The sequence below is a fragment of the Anopheles arabiensis genome, chromosome 2 (genome assembly GCF_016920715.1).
Source record: "Anopheles arabiensis isolate DONGOLA chromosome 2, AaraD3, whole genome shotgun sequence".
Lineage (NCBI taxonomy): Eukaryota > Metazoa > Arthropoda > Insecta > Diptera > Culicidae > Anopheles > Anopheles arabiensis.
This window is the reverse complement of record NC_053517.1, coordinates 25,816,298-25,837,576: the sequence shown is the minus strand read 5'-3', so window position 1 is coordinate 25,837,576 and position 21,279 is coordinate 25,816,298. Positions and strand designations below refer to the sequence as shown.

Below are 21,279 nucleotides of genomic sequence, written 5' to 3'. Positions count from 1 at the left end.
TTCCAATCTTTTCGTTTCAAAACGTTATTTTACACTGCTCCACCGAGAACGACTGCATCCTGCATTGCACAACATCCCATCCAAACTCATCATTCCGTTTCGTTCACCCAACACATACAGCGTGCCCTCACATCTTTAACCCTCACAAACAACCACACAAATTCATCTCATCGAAGAAACGAACCAGGTACGCAGGTGTGTCTGGAGCTTTCGTGGGACAACACTCGTACCATTAACATTTTCCACTTTGATGCTTCCGGTATCGGTTTTCGGAGAGAGACAAAAGAAAACGCTTCATGCATGGGACTGTCACGTGTTTCAATTCTACAGGAAGAATCCCTTTCCTAGGGAACAAAAAAAAAACAGGACAGAAAAGAGGTAAAAATTTTGTAAAAATAATTTTGCTGAAACGTTACAAATAGCTTTTGCCATTTGTTTCCCAAACCACCCCAGCCCGCGTACACTTCATGGCAGCAGTTTGAAGACGGCACGGGAATCTACGGCACACAGTGTACCCGGTGATAAGATAACGCATGTAACTCTCCTCCACCCCATGAAGGGACGGCGATGTAGATGTATGTCACCTTTGCGGATAGGTTCGCACCCATCTCCATTGGGGGAACGCTAGCGTCTTGCAAGGCAGCACGCCGGTTCGACGACGGTACGATCCGATCCGGGCGGGTTTTTTTCTCTCCTCCCCGTCGGTTCCTTTTGGAATGACACTTCCATTCGATCGATCGTTCGAACCTTATCCACCTCCAGGTTCCCAAACCTCATTCCAATGTGCAAAAGAACTCGGTGTTGAGTTTGGAGAAATTTGCCCGCTTTCGATCCCGGAAGAAATCGCACTTCTGGCACGGGCAGGGTTTTCACTGTTCCCGTCCTCTTCCATTTACTACGCCCCGTTACATACGGTGCGGGGGGGGGGGGGTGTTGGTTGGAGTGCTCCAGGTGAAAGATTTATTGAATTTCTTTCTTCGAAACCTACGCCACCATTCTTCTCAACTCGTTGTTCGATCTAGCGACGACACTAGGATGCTCGCAAGGGGACACCGTGTCCCCGTGTCGTTCTCTTTCGATCTGATATGTGCCGCGGAATGCTGGCAGAACTGGCGAAGGTGCGATGAAAAATGTACCCCCTCAAGGAGATGCTCCCCCCTCCCGAACACCCACCTCTGTGTCGTTTGTCGAAGGAATTCTTTTCGCGCTCGAAACCCCTTCCCGATTGCCCAAAGGGTTTGCCGCGACACACCGAGTAATTTGAAACGTCAAAGCATCCAATCTGTTAGTGGCCTGGTTGGTGGCTTGGCCGCGACACCAGAGCGTCCCCTTGGCGGGTTTGGGACAGACTTGGCTTTCGTCGTTCGTGTACTGTGGACTACTGAGACTCCGTCGTCCGATGTGTCCGGGTGTGAAGGTGTCTGGGGCGAATAGATTCGTGGCGTCTTAACCCCAACAAATGGGCGTTATATCACACTACACGATGCACCATATACCATGCCACACAGGTAATCGAAAACTGGAGAAATAACACGTCATCTTTAGTGATTGAGCTGGATTAATTTTTGAAATTTGCTTTTACTGCGTTAACGCACGCCGGCAATATGAAGCGGTGGAGTCTATCGTTAAAGTTGTGTACAGCAATTACATTAAAAAATTGTATTCAGTGTCTGTATTTTGATGAATTAAGCTGTCACGAGGGTATATATAATTTACCTTTTTCGCGCGAATGATGGCTCTGAGCTATCACGAATTTGAAGCGTGCTAACAAACCGACTACCAGTCGAACATGTTAACTCATTCTTCCAAAAATATAAGTCAAAAAGATTTGCTTAATTTCATAAAAGTGAAGGAAATTTTCGTATAAACATCTTGCCACCTTCGTAACACGTGTTGAACTCTAACATGATCGCTAACTTTAAGGGCAACATCGCTGCTTCCATTCTAATCTCTTCTAGCACAAACTTCTGCTCAATTTGCTGACAAGGTTCTAGTTGCTTACATTATTCTTGTTTTGGTTTCTATTCCAGTCCCAAATTACGACAGATCTTAGTGGACAGAGGTAGATCTTAGTGGACTAGAGTAAAGAAAAAGAACGGTAAACGGGGAAAGTCTACTGTTCTTCATATTGCTTAGGAGTATATTCCTTTTACAAAACAATGCCTCTTTTACACATTGAGTGATATTTCGTCGGCAGTTAATGGAGCAATTTGCAAGCGTTTAAAAGCACCAGACTACAGCAAATCTATTGCAAATAATAAGAGAGCATCAACGTCTGTAGATCACTTGACTAGTTTTAATTTAGATAGTTTTAAGTAGTATCGTTTATCTTTGGTCTGGGATTTCGTTATATTTCCTTTCACTTCGCGGGTCTCATTGCTTCGCTACTAACTTTCTTGAGGGTCATTTTGACAGTAATTATGGTTATAGGGTTACCTGTGAGTCAATACATCAAAGGGCGACAGTTTTGAAGCTTGATTTTCGTTGAAATTCAAGTTTACACTATTTATAATTTCGCTTGAAGCAGTTATTGTAACACACCAATTATTTTATCCTTTACAAAGTCATCGCCGACCACATTATTGGCTCTCGTGCGCAGCATGTAGCCCGCGAGTTATAGTTTAGAGGTGCACCTCTGCTCTAAGATGTTGTGTTGTTTCTTCAGAGCACACTACAACATTCCATCCATTTAGCCGACATTCAAGCTTGAGCCCGGTCGCTCTTTGTTCTGATATCTGATTTAGACCACCAAGATGAGCAACATTAAATGATCAGCATATACGAATAGACACCAATAGTGTGCAAACTACTTTGCCAAACAGTCTTTGAGAGTATTGCTGCATTGCCCCCGTAAGATTTGCAAATTTTGTGAATAAAAATTCCAAACTCGATTGACAAAACACTACGACTGCTGCGAAGGAACTAGCAAAATCATTGCACATTTACCGTGTGAACTGGCTGCGCTCTTGCGAATTGCCACATCAAAAATACAATGTCTACCGGCTATTGTTCACGCCAAGGGTCGTTTGGTTCCGGAAAATTATACGCTCTCACATAACTGTGATGGTTTGGAGAAGAGATATATACGGAGAGAGAGAGAGAGAGAGATAGGCGAATGCCGAACCTAAACTATTTAAATTTACAAGACCTTGGAGTCTGGCCGATCAAAACGCGCACCAGACGGATCGTTTAAATGCGAAACTAGAAATTGGCACTCCCAACACTGTCAGAGTAAAAGGAAGAAAGCAAGCGTTTTTTTTTTGGTGCTTCCCTTCTTTGTGTGCTTTAGTAGCCTGCTTTAGGGTCGAATACGACTAGAACAGTATCCCAACACACACCAACACACACACACACACACACATGCCGTGTCTAACATTCATCCCCGGCAACCCCAAAGTCGTCGACAGCTATTTACATAATTGACAAGCAGCCACCGCGCTGAACTCTCTCTGTGAGAGAGAGAGAGTGGGAGAGAAAGAGCCTTGGGGTGTATGCGTGCGTGTGTGTGTGTGAGTGTATTACCAAGTTTTTGGACCGGATCGGCTGTTTGGTTGTTAAATAATTTGAATATTTTGCCATTCGGCACATCATCTTTCCCGGGGCTGGGACAATGCCGACGACTAGTGCCTTGCGGCGGTCCTTGAGGAGCCAGGGTAAGGTTGGTGTTTGTTTCGCAATTTGTTACACATCGCTTCGTTCGGAGAGCTCCCCAGTTTTTGTGACCCGAGCGGGTAGGTGTTGGTTTGGAAGCCAAAGAGCCCATTTGCAGTACGCAAACACCCTTTTACAAATATGGTGCGAGCTTAGAGCTTTTCCCCATACGAGCAATAGGCAACCATCGATTGACCAGCAAATGTGGTATTTATTAAAACTAACATCGATACAGTACACTTTGCCAAGCAGCGATGGTTCACAGTAGGCGAAAAGTGTGTTGCTTGCTTGGTGCGAGCAATTAGTAATAACCGCTTTACCCTTTATTTAGCAGTGTTTTTCGAGCAATGGTTTTTTGGTCGCAAACTAACAATATTTGCATTACAGAGGGTCTGCCGATCCGATCAACTTTTCCCCCGATGATTGAAAGTTCCGGCACAGCTCGTCCCAACATTGCTGGCTGGATAAATGTTATGATTACACCGGTGCGGTCCACAATCAATACCCGATTAAATGGATGAAGTAATAAAGCAGAGCAAAGGGTTGGAGTTGGAATTGCTCCCGGAGAACAGAAACAAAAAACTGGAGCGCAAAAGCACTCATCGCTTTCCCAGTTCCCTCGTGTAAACCCACCCGGGTCGTTGGGTGTGGATGTGCTTTATTACAAATTTCTTTTCCTACGCCGTGCATAAGTTGTGCACCGAGAGGATGCACAACGACACACAGGTAGTACATGCATTACCACCCAATACAACCCACTCTGCGCTGTTTCCACTCCAATGGTTGGTGCAAAAGGTGCACCATGTGGGTACACAGACATATAGAAAAAATACACAACTATTACCAGGAGTACGCACTGCACCGTGTACAGAGAGAAAAAGAGGAAATGGGAGAGAGAGAGAGAGAAATCCAAATAATTTATATTGACTTTTAATTTATTGCTGTGGATAAATTTCCGGCTTGTGGAGTGCATTCGTGCATCCTTCTCCCGGTCTCGCTCTCTCTCTCTCTCTCGCTCTTTCAGCTCGCAATGGGCGAGGCCTGGGATTCGCAACCACACAAAACCACACAGCAATTGCAGCCCAGCGGCATGGGAATGGAGTGGTAGGGGCAAAAAAAAGCAAGTTTTCTGCAGTTCGCCTCCACCTGAGAAGCGTCAGCACGAGCCGAGTCAGGGTTGGATTGACTTTTCCCCGGCCGTGACGTTGCAGCCGTGCCACAAACGAAGAGGTTAGAGCAGGGTTGGTTTCGAGAGATTACGATCGTTTCAGTGTGTTTACACAACTTTAATTAATCTATAACACGATCTAGGCAGTGGCGATGGTGGCGGCGGCAGCGGTAGCACTAGCGGCAGCAGAATAAATTGCATTTTCTGCAAAACTATCGAGCCGTATGTGTGTGTGTGTGGGGCGGGAATGTCGGTTTGTTGCGGGTGGCCTTTACCCTTTCCGTGGACAGGATTTCTCATTTCCGCTTTTTCTTGTGTGGCGTCGTGTGGTGGTGGTGGGAACGTTCGTCGGACCAGGTTCCCCGCCGGATTGCAAGGTGGTTGGCCATTAGGTGCCAAGTCTGAAATGAACTTGAACGCAGGCAAAAGTTGCCCGTGAGTATGTGTTGTGCTTGAGAATCTCCCGTTAATTGCAAACTTCAATACGGAAAAGTAAGCTTTCACTCACCAGCAGTTTGTGAGTTTGAAAAAGTGCTTCAAAAAAGAGAGAGAAAATGGGACATTTCAACACACAAAACACAGAAAAGTACGATAAGGGAAATTCCACTTTTTTTTCAAAAGTTACCGGGTGGAATTTGCGGAACCGGGAACGAACCACCCACGGTGGCGCTTTTAATGATGACCAGCTGTGCGCACACCCGTCGAAGGTAATCAAAAATGCATAACCACACATTAACTGTAAGCTCACGCATACCAACACACACACTCACACAGGCATACACGCATACACTATTCACACAACTTTTCACACCCGATGCCGGTGGGGGGGGGAGTGAGCTTTCCGCGCGGTGGGGAGCGGCAATTCGCGGAAGTTGGTGTGTTAAAAATCACATTAAGTTTAATGACGTTTGAAATTGCTACGGTGCGCTACGGTGTGGCGGCAGTGAGCACCCCGCACTCGCCAGGGACATCACCGGGAGGGGCGGTACGGACGGCTCGACACGGCCATTGGCCACCCCATTGTACGGTGTAATTGAAATGAAAATTTACAATTCCAATTACCCTCCATTAATGTCGCCGCGGACGCGTTTCGGAAGCGATGGCGATGAAGCTCGCCGAATTTCGATGGCAATTTGGCCGAAATCAATGTGTTGAAGCGTTGTATCCGAGCGGTTTAGTTTTTTTTGTTTGTTTTGTGGGTAAGTTTCAGCTTAAAGTGTTTAGTTACAGTGGGGACCATTTCTTGAAAACTCAACACAAGTTATCGTATACCAGTAGCCGTTTGTGGAACTGGAATGAAGTGATTGGTTAAATGAAGCTGTGAAAGTATTTAGGTGCCAGTATTTGCTACTACTTACTAGTTAGTGACGAGTGGCAACAGTTAAAACAACTTGGTCGGGTATAATTTCGCATGAACTGACGCTCTTGATAAAAAACAAATCTGCGATTACTTAAGAGTTGAAGGCAGTTAGCCTGCTGAAAGTACTGCACAGGACAAAATCGTCTCCGAGCGTAGCGCATAAGAAGAAGTTGTAGTGCAAATTACTCTAGTTACTTGCATACTTTCCCGCAAGTGACAAATTATCATTAACTAGTAACTTTTCACAAACTATTTCCCCGCTGAGTGCTGGTACAAGGTCTGAAGGAAGTTACTTGCCAGCGACCGAGCAGTGCTAAGAAGCGCACGGATCTAGTAAAACAACAGTTGACGGAAAACGGGCAGTAACAATCAGGATGCAAGTACTCGGAAGAACGGTGCGAAAATCGGCCCATAATGTCACTTCAACGCATTCAGCATGCATGATGTAGGCAATGCAAATTGGATTCCGAATGAGTAAAAAAGAGGCTCTTCTACGACTGGGTATTTTTGTTTGTTTAGTAATCAAATTAGTTTGTTTTAAAAGATCTTCAATATTCAGTGAGTTACTTACCTTTTCATAGATTAGCGACTCAACAAGGTCATCGGCGCTTATAGAAAATGGCGCTGGGATCTTACGATTAGTCCAATAGTTCAGCAACTGGCTCCTCAGGCCAGCAGCGGGTTTACAGTGTCGGGGGCCCTAAGCAGTAAGAAGTGTTGAGGCCCCTTTGTACATGATTACTGGGGGGTACTCGGCATCTGTCTTTGATTATGTAACATTTCAACTTAAATTTGGTTGCTGCCGGGGGGGGGGGGGGGGCTTAGGGTTCGTCTAGCGCGGGGCCCCAACGTCACCCACGGGGCCCTCCTTGCTAATACAGTGCCATATTCTATCAACTGTTATCGATAATGGACTAAACATTCCGAGGCCCCTCATTGATGGGGCCTCCCGCAATTGCTTACTTTGCTTACCGTTAAATACGCCACTGCCTCAGGCAACGTTCGAATTCTTGTTCGTACCATTACTAATGCTACACATTTAAAAACTTTAATTAGATAACAGTAATACACATCAGCTGGGAGCAGTTTGGTGTAAAGTTAGTTTCAATGGAGGTTTTTCTATCGGTCGATCCAATAAAACAATCAATAGCGTAACACTTTGCGACTAGTTTTTACCAACATTTCAGAAAGTAATTGTAGCGTTAACCCATTTTTAATTAATCTTTTTATTCTAAAATATTGTGGCCTTCAAACATCGTTAAAGAAGGTCATCGTGTTTGCAGAAATAGACGGAACTGATGTTTATACTATTTCGAAGCGGACTTTCTAAACTTGATCCAGACGCTCGTAGAAACCCTGACGAGGTTTCCCTTACTGGAAACGTTGGAGTTTAGAGGCCTTACCTAGGGTAGAAGGACATAATTGAACTGCTTAAATGAGAAGTCGATAGATGTTGGATGGTTATAGTCCTTCCTGATCTTTCGAACGAATCTGACTTGAAATGATCGGAGTTGGGTTTATTTCTACTCAAAAGAAGTTAAGGGTTTCGGACATTTGGTTCCGGATTGTATGTTGAAAAGTTATGATTTTCACTAAGTTAGTCTTTTGTTGACCAGAGCGATGGTTCTCGTCACTAAGTTCCTGTTTTGGGTTTTAATGCATAAACTGTTCCTGCTCATGTTGTGCGTTTCGGTTGTTTTTAATAAGTGTGTCACAGCTGTTATTTGTATGAATTGAGTCGCCTGTACTCTTCCGGGTGTGTTGCTATCGTATGATGTGCTTTACTAAATGTGTTATAATGGTGTGGTTTGGCTTTCCAAAGCCTGTTACAATGTGCGTATAGTTGATAGTGTGTATTATAATAAGTTCTGTAGAATATCTGCTGCACTATCTTTGCTCGAAGCTAAAATATCATCCTGCAATTGTTGTTTAAGCACAATCGGAACAATCGCTAAAAATATAGACATTCAATGGCCAATCAACCAGTCAAATCAGAAGCCAACTTCAGTGTAAAAGCAACTCACCAAAGCTCGCTCGCCAGCCAGTGCCAATTAGCGCTGTTGATTTATTACATCTGTTAATGAAAAGTAAAATCAACCAAAAAAAACAAAACAAAAAGCGGAAGGAAAATACACTCCTCAGCAAAAAGGTCCGATTGCTTTGGAATGTTTGACTCGGCTGCAGGATTGCTCTCCTACAACCTGCCACAAAAAAGCTTCCCTGGAAGCTTGGAAACGGACGGCAAACACTTAAACGACTACGTTCCAGGAAAGCATCCAGCAGCAGCAGCAAGCATCTCACCTTCACCATCGCACCAAGGGGCTGATTATTTTTGCCACAGTGGCCACTTACTTCCGTTTCCCATTTTCTCACTCACCTTTCCGCCTACCCTCTGCTCTGGCGTTACGCCAGTCGATTTCCGCAATTTGTATCACTCTTCTTCTATCGACCAACGCACGAATCAATTTTAATTTGCTTACCTTAATCTTGAAGCAACTTCGATCGCCGCCGGGTATACTTAAGATGTTCTTGCCCCACCAAGGAAACACCAGGGAAAGCAAAGCTAGGATTGGGTTCGGTTTGGTTGATTTTTTCCTTCGCCTCCGACCCTCCCGGAATCGGTGTATCCGAATTCTGAGCCATTTCCCTAGAAAACGATTCCTTTCGAAGGGGGATGGGTAGTAGGATGCGTTTGGGGAGGTATGGAATTAATTAACATCCCTTGGATCGGGAGAGTGGTTTATCGTGTCACTTACGGAGCTTGTCCAGCACCAACGTTTGCAATGAGCAACGACGCAACGAGCAAAAACTCAAACTGATGAAGGCTCTTTAGATGCGCTCCTCCTCCGGACGGAAGTACACTTTTAACCGAAATGCTTTACTGGCACGACTCCAAATGCCAGCGCAACTTTGGAAAGTTTTCTTCTCATCGTGACACACACACGCACATGAGCTGCTGGATGTCAACTGATTGCCGTACACAGGGTTGTACACAGCTGCCGCATCCATCCCTCACCTACTTGGATGGCAGGCGATGCGAAAGACAAACTAAACTCCCAGCATCAACAGACACCCGGCACTGCTTGAAGCATCTCTTCGGTTGAAGCTTCTGTGCTGTTGTGTTTTGATTCGGATTTTCCTTCGTCTTGTTGCTTTGCCACCATTTAGATCGAGCAGATTTCCTGGAGCTTTTAGAGCGGAGCTGCCTGCTGCAAGTGAATAGAGCACGTCGGTGCATCGAAACTGAAGGTCTGCAAAAAAAGCCCGTAACGTATTGGATTGTGGGCAGCGTACTTACGTCTTACGTTTCCCGGGATCTTCCGAGAGCGGTGGGATCGGTAATCGGTACAGAAAATTGCTCGGAATGTTAGGAAAGTGGCTGCAGCAAACCCTTTGCTTCTCCCCACTGCGCTTGCCCGTCGACAGTCAATAAATGTCCCACTGATGGACCGATGGAGACGAACCCAGTCGCTAGTATATACGATAGTGAGATGGAAGTAATTGAAGTTTTTCCTTTCAAGTAGCATTCTATCAGCTCGGTTTCCACTTGATGCTAGCGAGGATGCTACCGAGAGCGGTACTGAAATGGATTAATTTGGGGCCATTATTGGTGTACACCTTGGAGGAATCTTATTGGTGCGGGTTTGATTTGATCGTGTGTTTCTTTTCGTGTTCTAATATAGGAGGGATGGCGTCTTGCCGAACTGCAGTTTACTTTACTGCTTCTATAAATCTTTAAGGGAACCAAATGGAATATGCAGTTGGGCTCCTGTAAATCTGTAAGGAAAACTAATGGAATATGCAGTTAGGCATGCAAATGATAGCTCGAGTGGAAAAAACTAATACCAAGGAATCACTTACGCTCGGGATATTGGCATCTTTTCTCAAGACTTTGGGATGTTTTGTGCGAACCGATTACAATAGCTAGTTGACCGATGTAATTACCAATCACACAACTTGAGAAGTATGAAGTAATTGTGTGAAAGAATAAAATGTACTAACAAAGATGAAAAGTAAAGAAAGTAAGTAGGGTAAATGTACCAATAGTGGTGCAATTTGTGGTGGTACAGATGTATTTTAATGGATTTAAAGTGTCAGAAACGACAATTTCTGAATATCGCAACACATAACAGTTGGAATATGTTTTATCTTCGCAATCACAACCATTTTTACCATCAAACACAACAAATTTACGAAAAAATACATATTTTTGTGATTGCTTCGTTGTACCTATAATGGTGGTATGGTTCCTATAGTCGTCGTATTGTGTTCCTATAGTGGTGGTAAACAAAGATGCCTCAAAACAGTGAATAATATCAATATAACTTAGTTTTGAAGCTGTTTTTGTATGAATAGCATGGATTACTGCCATAATAATGATATCTTTCGTAATTTGAACGTAAAAATGTATGAATTTGGTTGATGAAAATATTGACTGAAGTACTGAATAACACCTGTCGTCAACCCATGCTCAGAAGAGTTTGCTTGATTTGAAGTCGATTTTTTACTCAGCCAGATAAGCGAATTTTGGCCTTTTTTTGATAAATTACTTACAGAAAACTCATTTTTGTTGCTTATTTTAATGAAAACAGTACGACATGTCAAAAATGTCGTCGAATAAAATCTAAAATTAGCTGTTTTTATTGATTTTAGAACTAGGACCACTATAGGAACATGCCTGTTTGGTGTACCTATAATGGCACTATCGTAAAAAACACTTAAAAATACGTAAAAATGGTCAAAAGCCAATGAATTTGAATAAAACAATATCATTTGATAACAATTATGTTAAAAAACTAATGATTGCGTTGTTATGTGGTCATTTAGAACGTTAACAAGAATAAGAGTATCGTTATGAAATCCTAAGGATTTTGGAAAAATGTTGATGCCTTTCACAAAATAATGGATTTTTCGGTCGGAAGAAACGGAATGGCCCCATTTCATTTTTAAATCCTTTGTAAAAGGCTAGAGAACATTTTACACTATCATAAATAACTTAACTACTGTTAATTTATCGTATGAGATGCATTTTAGTGCAATACCACCACTATTGGTACTAGCACCACTATAGGTACGTTTACCCTATACAGATCGCTTGAAATAAGATGAAATAAATACACGGAGGAGAAATAAAATAAAAAAATAAAGAAAGGAAAACAACTAAACGTTCAAACGTACATAAAAAGTAGCAAAAGACAAAGCAAAATATGAAACAATAATATGTAAAATACATTTTTAATATAATAAAAATATTAAAAATACTTTATATTGAACATAAAAAACACACAAAATAAAAAAAAAGAAATAAGTATAAGCACTTAGAAAAAAAAAACATTTGTTTCCCAAAAGATGCACAACAGCGACGCGGGCGTTGGTTTGGCGTTGGTTTTGTTTTGTATTAATTTTGTTTTTATTTTCCGAATTGTTGTGGACTGGTACAATAATCATACAGAATTTGCGCGTCACGCACGGCCATCTATCCTACGTCATATCCCCGGAGATAGCAGCAGAACGAGGGTCGTCTCAGATATCCATTTTCTTCTGTTCTGCCTCTGTTCCTTTCTCTACTCCTAATTCTTCTTGCTTGATTTTTTTCTATTCTTCTACATCTTTTTCTCGCTTTTCCTTGTTTTTCTTCTTCTCTTTTTCCTCCACTTCTGTTTACGTAGTCAACTATCATCATCATCATCGTCATCATCACCATTGCTGTCGTGCTGTCAGTTTGCCATTTTGCCTTTACGGCCAGGCCACGTGTACTCAGCCGTCCGCCTTCTCTTCGTTTCTCTCCAGCCGAGGGGACGTATGGTGTGTGTTTCTTTATTTCCACTTGATTCTGGCGCCCGCAATGTACGATTTTGTTTGTTTCTTCTTTCTTTTTTTACCACCGCACACCGGAAACCCGGCAGGGCGGGCGGCTTCGTGCGTTTCATTTACCATTAAAGTCAATATTTTATTTTACTTCATATTTTACCACCTGGCTGGCATCAATCATCATTAAAGTAACTAGTCTGCATGTGTGTTTTGTCGTGTAGGCTGTATGCCTCAACTGTTACTTCCTTCCTGCTCTGTTAGTTGTTGTTTTGCTTAGCTGTTTTTTGCTCTCTCTCCCACTACTACACAGCTCCTCACAACACACACACACACACAAACACTGTGCTTTTCTTGGTATGGGGGATGGTTTTTGTATTTTCCTCTTCCTCTCTGAAATGTTATCTTTACGCTAACGTCTAAATATGTACCGTCTTGTGTTATGTGTTTTTTAGGCGACATTCTCTCCATCTGAGCCTGCCCCTTCGATGCTGCACGGCTTCAATTAATTTTACTGGTTTTGCTGCTGCAGCAGGTTGCAACTAGACAACTCTTCCCGCGCGTTTTGTGTGTTTTTGCTAGTGTTTTGTTTTCCGTTTTTAGTTTCCTTGTTCTCTCTGCCTCTTGCTCTCTTTCTCTTTTTGTCTGTTTTTTTTTCTTCTTTTACTTTGCATTGCTCGCCCTATTTACTATCAAGTAATAGTAGTGTGTAGGTTTTTTAGTGGTACTTACCGTATAAAGGGTGCCCTTACGATTTACATGCTGCTCGCCATAGGTACATTCACATATAATATAATACTTAAATATATAAAAAGTCTTCATTTCAAATCTTGCCCCTTGCAGCCACCTCCCGCTGCAATGCCGGAGGGGCGCGCCACGACTGTACCACGACACATTCTTCTCTTTTGATGTTTTGGTTTTTGCTTTCATTTGTTTGCTTTGTTTTCTTGTTTTGTTTTATTTTTGTTGTTGTTCTGGTTTACAGTAGCGTTTCGTGTTGTGTTGCTGTTGCTGTCTTCTTTCATTTAATTTTGGCTTACATTTTCGAAAGCACATCTAGTGCTATACGCGTTTTTCTGTTGCTAGACACGACCAAAGCCTCTTCTTTAACTTTGTTTGTCTTGGAGCTTTATTCTACTGTTTTTATTTCTGTCTGTTTGTTTCTTTTGTTCACTTTCACTTTCATTCAACGCATTCAACGTTGATGTGGCGTGTTGTGTTAAAAATTGTATCATGAGAAGATAGATAAGTGTGTATGGGTGTGCCTGAACTGTATGAACCATTCACAGCAAAAGTAAGGTGCCACCAATGAGAGTGAAAGAGCGCGGGAAAACCGTGTTACTTCTTACTTTGCTACTTCTTACTTCACACCTCACTGAGCAAAGGAATTTCATTTCCTTTTGGTTGATGTTGTTGCTGGTGTCTTCTTCAGCTTCACCTTCGCGACAATGTGTTTGGAATGAGCAGTTTGTCTGTGTGAGCAGTACGTACGGGGTTTTGTAAATGCTTAATGTCCTACCTGTGCCTCGAAAGTAATTTTGTGTGTATTTTTGGGGGACTTTTTTTTGTTGTTGCTTTTCTGTTGCGAGTAAATATAGATGTATGCATGTATATTTTTCGTGTGCTATTTACAAGGTGCACGGTGCGTGTCACGCGGACGCTTACACACACACCGATTGACGGTGATCCTAGAGCTTTAACTATTAAACACAGACAGACACACATACTTACTGAATGAGATCGCGAGTTGTCGCGACAACTGTGCTACTATAGGCAATGTACAATGGGGCATTCGGGGCGTTTGGGGCCACATTTCCAAACACGATCCGATTCTTAATTGTTCTACTCGGCCGAAATGGAACGATGCTTGCGAGTGCGGCCACAGGGCTTAGTTTCGTTTTTCTTTGAGCAATTATAATGGTAAACGTAGGGGGAGGGGGGGGAAGGGTCATTTACCGCGGGGGGAGGTGGATGAACATGCAATCTAGACCAACCGCTCTTTTGCTGTCGCATTGAATTGAGCCGTTTTGATTGAGAGGTCGGTTTAAATTTTGGCCCAAAAGCTGCTTTGCTTTGCCGTCCGACTGCTGCTACTCGTGGCGCTGCCACCGAAACCCCCTGGGGAAGGGGAAAGGGTTTACGGGGAACGAAAAGTTGGCGCATCCCAAAAACTGAAACCCATCACCGGCAAAACCCATTCATCATGGCCGGCGATGGCGACGGCGGCAACCCAAGGGCTTATTCACGGTTGAGTGCATCAAAAGTGCGCGACACTGCTGCAGTTCCCTTTCCACCGACTTTCTTCCCTTTATCTCTTTCTTTGTTTTTTTTTGCTTTAATGCTACTTTTCCCATTGTGGCTCCAGTTTGCCCTACTGAATGAATGTCACCTCGAACGCTGTGTGACAGCACGTTTCCGGGAGGAGATTTTTTTTTGGTTGTTTAGTCGCTTTGGTTCCCCAAATTCTTTGTGAAAAGAAAAGGGGTTACCCGAACATTTCTTGGCATTGGGCGAGAGCTTTCCTGCCAGTGTGTCTCGCTTCCGTGTGTCCCGCCGCACTGCCGGATGCGGACGTAAGATAATGTTGGGCCCGGAAGTTTTATGGACCGGGCCGAAAAACTTTTAACACACCACCGCCGCACCACACCGCACACAGCCACACACAGAATCCGACCGCATTGACGTGTTGGATTCTGGCCGCATGGATCAAGCCCCGATTATCGTGCGAGAAGAAACGTGAAGTGTAAAACGGAAGGATGAATCTGGCACACACACACACACACACACACACCAACACGCGCATACAAATGGATTAAAAGTATGCGAGGAAAAAAACACACCCAAGTGGAAAGAAAAACGCTCAACATAACTTGGAGAAGTTTCCTTTTAAGGACCGAACCGATCCTTTGGGAAAGCCAATGGAGGGGGCCGGGCTTCGGGTGGGGTTAAAGTGTTAAAAACCACACAAAAGAATGTGCAGCCCCGGGAGAGACAAAACGCACGTCGGCAGTGGACGTTTGATGCAAAATCATAACGCCCCGTGTGTCCGTCCGTCAAAAAGGGCGCAAGCGGAATCGTCGCTAATCCTATCCTCGCTCGAAGGCAAGTCCTCACTTCATCGAAGCCGAAAAATATCCCCTCAGGGTGGGACGAAGAGACCATCCTCTTTTTGTGTTTAAAGTTTTAGCAGAGGAAAAAATACTAATTTCGTTTTAAAATCCCTCACCAACCCACGGGGCTGTCTAGCGCACAGCGCAAGTTGTGGTACAATATTTCCCTTTTTCAAATCGATTGGCCCGTTTGATTTGTGATGGTTAGAGGCTGGAACGCGCAACAACTGGACGTGAAGAGGGAGGAGAGAGGGGGGGACAGAAAGCTGGACAAAGTTTGATAAAGTTTGCCAAATTGTCTACTAACAAAACAGCAGGCGGGCAGTAGCAGAACAACATCCAGCTGCAGGGTGTGATCGTTAGGCAAACTCGAGTTACGATCGGGCACGCTCCGCATCGCTGTCCTTGTAAGCCTTGTGGGTACAGTAGCGGCCAAACTTGCGCACAGAGAAAACAAAGTGGGTGTGTGAGTGGGCTTGGTTTGGCTTGTGTATGTGTGTGTGCCTGGAGCCTCGGTAGGCTGAGTCGATATTGGAAAAATGGTTGGAAAGGCAGCACAGCAGTTCGCTCGTCGAGTGTTTGTGTATTTTCACATTTTAATTGATTCTGCACTGCCTCCCAAGAAACGGAGACCGAGCGAGAGAGAGAGAGAGAGAGAGAGAGAGAGAGAGAGAGAAAGGAAGCGAAAGAGATAGATGCAACGATGGAACGATTTTCGGAAAGTTTTCCCCGGCCCACGGTGACGGCATGAGCGTTTCCCCGCGATCCTTTGCAACAATTCCGCCGCTACTCTCCGTGTGTGTGTGTGTGCGATGGGTAATAACTTCGTCATATCTCATTATTGAAACGTTCCGTGGGCGTTTTTGTTAAACGAGGCCCCCACCCTGGGGGAAAGGTGGCGCCGAACGGCAAAAGGATGACTTTTTGATAATCAAAACAATGGTTTAAAATGTATTTACAAAAGACAGGCTCCCTCCCGGCGGAGTGTGGGTATGTGTGTGTGTGCGCGTGTACGAGGGGTTCAAAAAGTGGTATCATGTGCTGGCGTTCACACCGTACGGGGAAGGTTGATTGGGTACATGAGATGTTGGTAGGTCGTAGCGAATCTCTCGCTCGTTCTTTTGACAACGTGAAAAGCATATGGCGCACACGCGCGCCACATGAAACACTACACACGAAACGCGCAGCCGAATTGATTTTAATTTGCTTAAGACTTTATCTAAACATTAGTCGCACACACACACACAAACACACACACACACACACACACACACACACACACACACACACACACACACACACACACACGGGACACTGGGGACACAACCCGGCATTCAGACATTCGGCAAAGCGCCGGCACACTTCCACTGCCAGCACGTCACGCCACGATCGTTGCCGATTCTTTGCCTGTCGTTGTTGCATTAGTAATGATGCCAGGCCTGGCTGCTCGTACAACTTTGTTCGCTGTGTCGTGTGTCACAGCGTTTGGCCGTTGTCTGTCACCTATCTGATTTCACGAGCGAGGTGGACCACCGGTGGTGGTGGTAGTACAAGGTACAAGCAAAAGTTTTCGATGTTCCCTAACATTCCTGGCATCCATCTGCTGCTCGGCAGTCCCCTTGTGTGGAGGAGGTTCTGTCGCGCCCTCCACGGTTGTGTGTGTGTGTGACGCTCAATGAGATGCGTGGCAGATGATGGTGGCGGTTCCCTAGCGTCACAGGGCATCATGGGAAGGAGTATGCGAGTATATACACGAGAGTTACGGCGGGCCGGCGGTGACCGAATGTGCAAGCATCACTAAAGTTTCTAAGGTGAGCCCTTTCCCTCAATCTCCTAAACTAGTACGAAGTTGGACACACACACACACACACACACATATACATCTATACATAATGAAAGGACCGTTCTTTTCAGGCAGGAGGTCGCACACAGGGAAGGGAACGGGGGGAAAGTTCAAAAGCGCACAGAAAATTGCTCTGCGTATGTGTGTGAGTGCTTTGTATCGAATCTTTGGCATATATATGGGTGTCCGTTTGCTGCATCATCTCCCCTTCTCCCCCTTCTGCTTTGATACACAGACTTTAGTTTGCCTTGCCAGCCTGTTTTGCCCTCTAGCTAATTATCAAAGTACGGTTCAGTTTTGTCTGCCCGTCACGCGACCGTGCCTGCCAAGGTGGACGTCTTATCGATTGTATTGGCTCGGTGTGCGTCTTGGGAGTGTCTGGACCTGTCCTTTCGCTCCAGCCCTCGTTGGAACGTAGGATGATTTGGAATTGCTCGTTACAAATTAAGCTGACGGCTGATATTGAAGAAGCATTTTCTGCGCTGGCACGTTCTGATGACGATCGAACACGGCTGCAGCGGGGAAGGGGGTTGGTGAAACGCAGCTCTCTCCCGGGTGCAGCAGTCCTCCTTCCCCCGGTTTTTGGTTTATGGTGTCCCCCATTCGGTAAAGAAAACTTACAGTCTAACGTGTCCGCAAACATCGGCTCGCGAACGGGTCGGTTACTTCGGTCACATCCGGGTGCTGATCGCAATGCTGACGCTGCTTAGTTGCTGACCTTGGAGCGATCGGCAAGCGTGCCACCGTGCAGCAGCAGCCAAGGGATGAGCGTAGCCAGTAGCGTCAGCAGCGTCCAGGCCGTTCCGACCGGTGTTGCGGTCCGGTGTAGCGTGGTGGCCCCGGAGCGTGACGTCGAGCTGGCGACCTGCATCTCCTCCGAGTGTATGTCGGACGATATTCGCTGCGTGTAGAACTGGAAGATGTCGCTCACCTGTCGCGGGTAAAGTGTGTGTGAGAAGGAAACACGTGCGATCAGTGATGGAAGAGTTAAAGAGCCCCCCCTTCCCAAAATCCTGCTTACCTCGTTCCAGCCGTAGCGATTTTTCGCCTGCACGATCGCCTCGTACACCGAGCTGTGCTGCAGCCCGCGCAATGTGAACGCCATCACGTGCGTCAACGGTTCCGATGGGGGCCGGGGGGCGGGCGTTAGGATGACGTCGTGCCATCGGCCAGGCTGCTGGAATGTTTCGTTCATCTGTGGAGTGGTGAAAAAAAAAATACGGAGAATCGGATCAACAATTTTTGCCAACAAAACAGGGACTCCGTCTTGGCCGGAACTCGGTTCGGGTAGAGAATCAGCCGCTTACCATCAGCTTCCGGTAGAGCAGCCGGACCTCCTGCAGCGGTGGGTAGCTCTCGACTTTCCAGGTCAGGTTAAAGCTGTCTGTTGAGCGGCTCCACGGTGGCGACAGGAAATCGGCCGGTCCTGGCCGCCCCGAAACCTCCATGTACTTCTTCGAACGGCCCAGCGAGTTGTCCGCAACGCAGCTGTGGATGGTGGCGGGAAAAGAAGTGCCAAATCATTAGACAGAAATCGGTCATTCGGTCATCGTAGACACACGACTGGTGCAAGGGGCAAACATTGGCACAAGGACGACGCATTGGGCTGTTCATTCGGGTGCCCTTTTTTCCAAAACCAACCCAACTCGGTTTCGTCCTCTGGGTGACTTCATTTGGACCTTGCATGTGTGTGTGTGTTTGTGTACCCGGACCGTGCCCAAATGAATCGTCCAACAATTTCGGTACAAGCTCGAGGATATTGGGCGAGAGTGTTGACTTTTTTCTTTCCCCGCTCGGAATCATCATTTCCTTTCATCTGACCAAAACAGGGGATATTAGAAGCTCTATTCAGATCCGTGCCGCTATGCAGAATGGCACGGTTGCACACACACACATGGGTCGATTAAAATAAAAAAAATGGAATCCACCACTAACCTGTAGTTGCCAAAGTCTTCCTGCTGCACGTGGCGTATGGTGAGCGTGTGCCGGTTGCCCCTGGACGACATCGTACGCCGGTCGGTTGGCTGCAGCGGAAATGAGTTCTGATTCCACGAGACCTGCCGCAAGAACGGGAAGAAGAGAAAAGGGAAGTGAATAGATGAGAATTGTATGCGAGGTTGATAGTATGACGACGATGATGACAACGAAAAAAAATAGAAGCGACCACGTCCGAGCCCTCCCTTGGGACGATGAAATTGGGACAAAATGTTATTCGCCTTTCGCAGGAGCAGCATTAGTGCGAACCGATGAGACACTGGCCAAGCACAACCGGGCCAAACCATTCAATCCGGGGGTTGTTCGAAGGTCCCGGAATGGCTGGGATGGGGGGAAGGTGTTTGTTTGAACTTTTACTACACGTGTGTTTTTTTGTTATTCTTGTCGTTTTCCCTTTACGAGTCTGATATTAGAATGTGTTCTGTGCGAGAGTGTTTTGAAGGGGAAAGAGGACAATTTTTTTAAATATCCTTTTGCTTGGGTCAGGACCTCATATTACAGGTTTGCCGTAGCACACGACAGCGTGCGCTATAGGTTGACTTTTGTTTGAATTCTTCTTAAACACACACACACACGGGACCAGAATCGGATTGCGGCCAATGAATGTACGACGTCCCTTTTTCAACGCAGCCCAGCGCATGTTTTGCATGGTTCGGTCACACATCGTTTGGTCGGTGAGGATGACTATTATTGCCTCACCAGACCGACAGGGACCGCCAGCTCTTCCATCTCTGCCGGGGTCCGGCACCATTCAAACGTACCGAAACGATTGACAATTGAATAAAGTTCCCACTGGTGTCGTCGCCGTCGTCGATGCCCTTTGCATGGCGTGGTCAGCATTCGTGTGTATCCGCCCCCGTTGGCGTGGGGATTTCCGTTCGTTCGTCCAAAAAATCGAGTGTACTACGAAATCGAGTAGTGGCGGTACAAGAAAGACCTAAAGGAATCGGTGAACCAAAAATAAACATTCCCCGCCATCGTTGTGTTTTGTCCCGGGTCGTCCTGTGATTGCTACCAACTACCCCGAACCATCTATGTCCATCTCCACCTTCACCCAGCCTAAAGTGGATGAGCAGCAACCCGGTCACAACTGGCTGTGCCGAAGTAATAACGGTGAAATTTTATAACTTCGAATAACTCAATTTATTTAGCTTAATTGATTGTAAGGAAAATATGTCTGGTTCGGTCTGCCGGGCTGCTTGAACCGCACAGGGCACAGCAATCGTTTTCCAACGGTATGCCGCAAAGTGTTTGGTTTGTTTGGGGTATTACTTTGCTTTTTTTTCTGTGGTTGTTGTCTGCCGGTGGAGGGTGAAAAGCTTTCTGCCTTGTGCAGTTTTACGACCATTGGGCCGTTGAGGAGTTATTCATAGTTGTTTTGGTTGTATCCAATGGGTGTTGTTGAAAGTTTGGTATCATTTCTTATAATCATATACCCTAAAAGATCACTAAGAATCTCGCCCCAGTACTGAGTCTTTTGCTATGTGTGAACTCACTATTTATTAAACTTTTTGACCATTTTTGATCACTCTTGCATCTGATTTGAAGGATTAAATGAGCCAATCGCAATATATTGCTAATTTATGTACTTGTAAAGTACAATAGTATTTGTTCTTTATAAAAAAAATCAAGAATTTTATGCACAGGAATGGTGATATTTTCACTTTTTGTAGGAATTGAAGTATTTTGTATTTACAACTCTATTGTTATCAAATAAAAAAAAAATATACTCACATTGTTTGGTATTTTCCCAGCAATATTAAAACTACTATTTTAAACAAACAACAAATCCTTGCCACCAACGCAATGCCGTAGCACGCCCCAAGCTCTTATCGCTGCTGATATCATGCTCGGAATCGCTACAGTCGGGTCCGTCGGTTTAGCGATTTTGTGGTTTTCAACTGGGAACAAAATTTCCGGAATCGAGCGTGCAAAATATCCGCAAGCCGAATCGAACCAGAACCACACAGAGGACGTAGGCGGGATGTGTGTTAACCACTAGCCGGGATCGTGAAAAAACAAGGAAAACACCCAAATACCAAACCCATTTTATCACCGGAACTACGCTTCACGGTATGCGGTTTTCGATTGCACCGTTGGCGCTGAGCCACTGTACGCAGCGGTATGAATGTTTTAAAACAATTCTCAGAATTGCTTGCTCGCTCGTATCATGGTGTTACTTCATTTTGTTTGAAGTTCTCTAGAAATAGTTTTTAGTCGTTCCAAGAAAATACACAAGAAGGATGTCTACGTACTGATACGAACATATCCAACGAAACATATCCAAAAACGAAAAAGTGTGGAGTTTGTTTTTGTTGCGACATCACATAACAGTTTTGGGAAT

At 45.1% G+C, this 21,279-nt stretch overlaps 1 protein-coding gene across 3 annotated transcripts in view; it reads right to left on the bottom strand.

The window, feature by feature from the left end:
- Positions 1–11,565: 11,565 nt before the first annotated feature.
- The window catches only part of LOC120893688 (MAM domain-containing glycosylphosphatidylinositol anchor protein 1), a 230,951-nt gene continuing 221,237 nt past the window's right edge, over positions 11,566–21,279 (bottom strand). For all 3 annotated transcript variants that reach the window (XM_040295713.1, XM_040295712.1, XM_040295714.1), the window contains exons 8-11: positions 18,876–18,997; positions 18,248–18,428; positions 17,962–18,135; positions 11,566–17,871 (exon numbers count right to left, since the gene is read on the bottom strand). In XM_040295713.1, the coding sequence (XP_040151647.1) occupies positions 17,647–17,871; positions 17,962–18,135; positions 18,248–18,428; positions 18,876–18,997 (702 nt within the window). In that variant the 3' untranslated portion in view covers positions 11,566–17,646. The remainder of the gene's footprint in view (positions 17,872–17,961; positions 18,136–18,247; positions 18,429–18,875; positions 18,998–21,279) is intronic.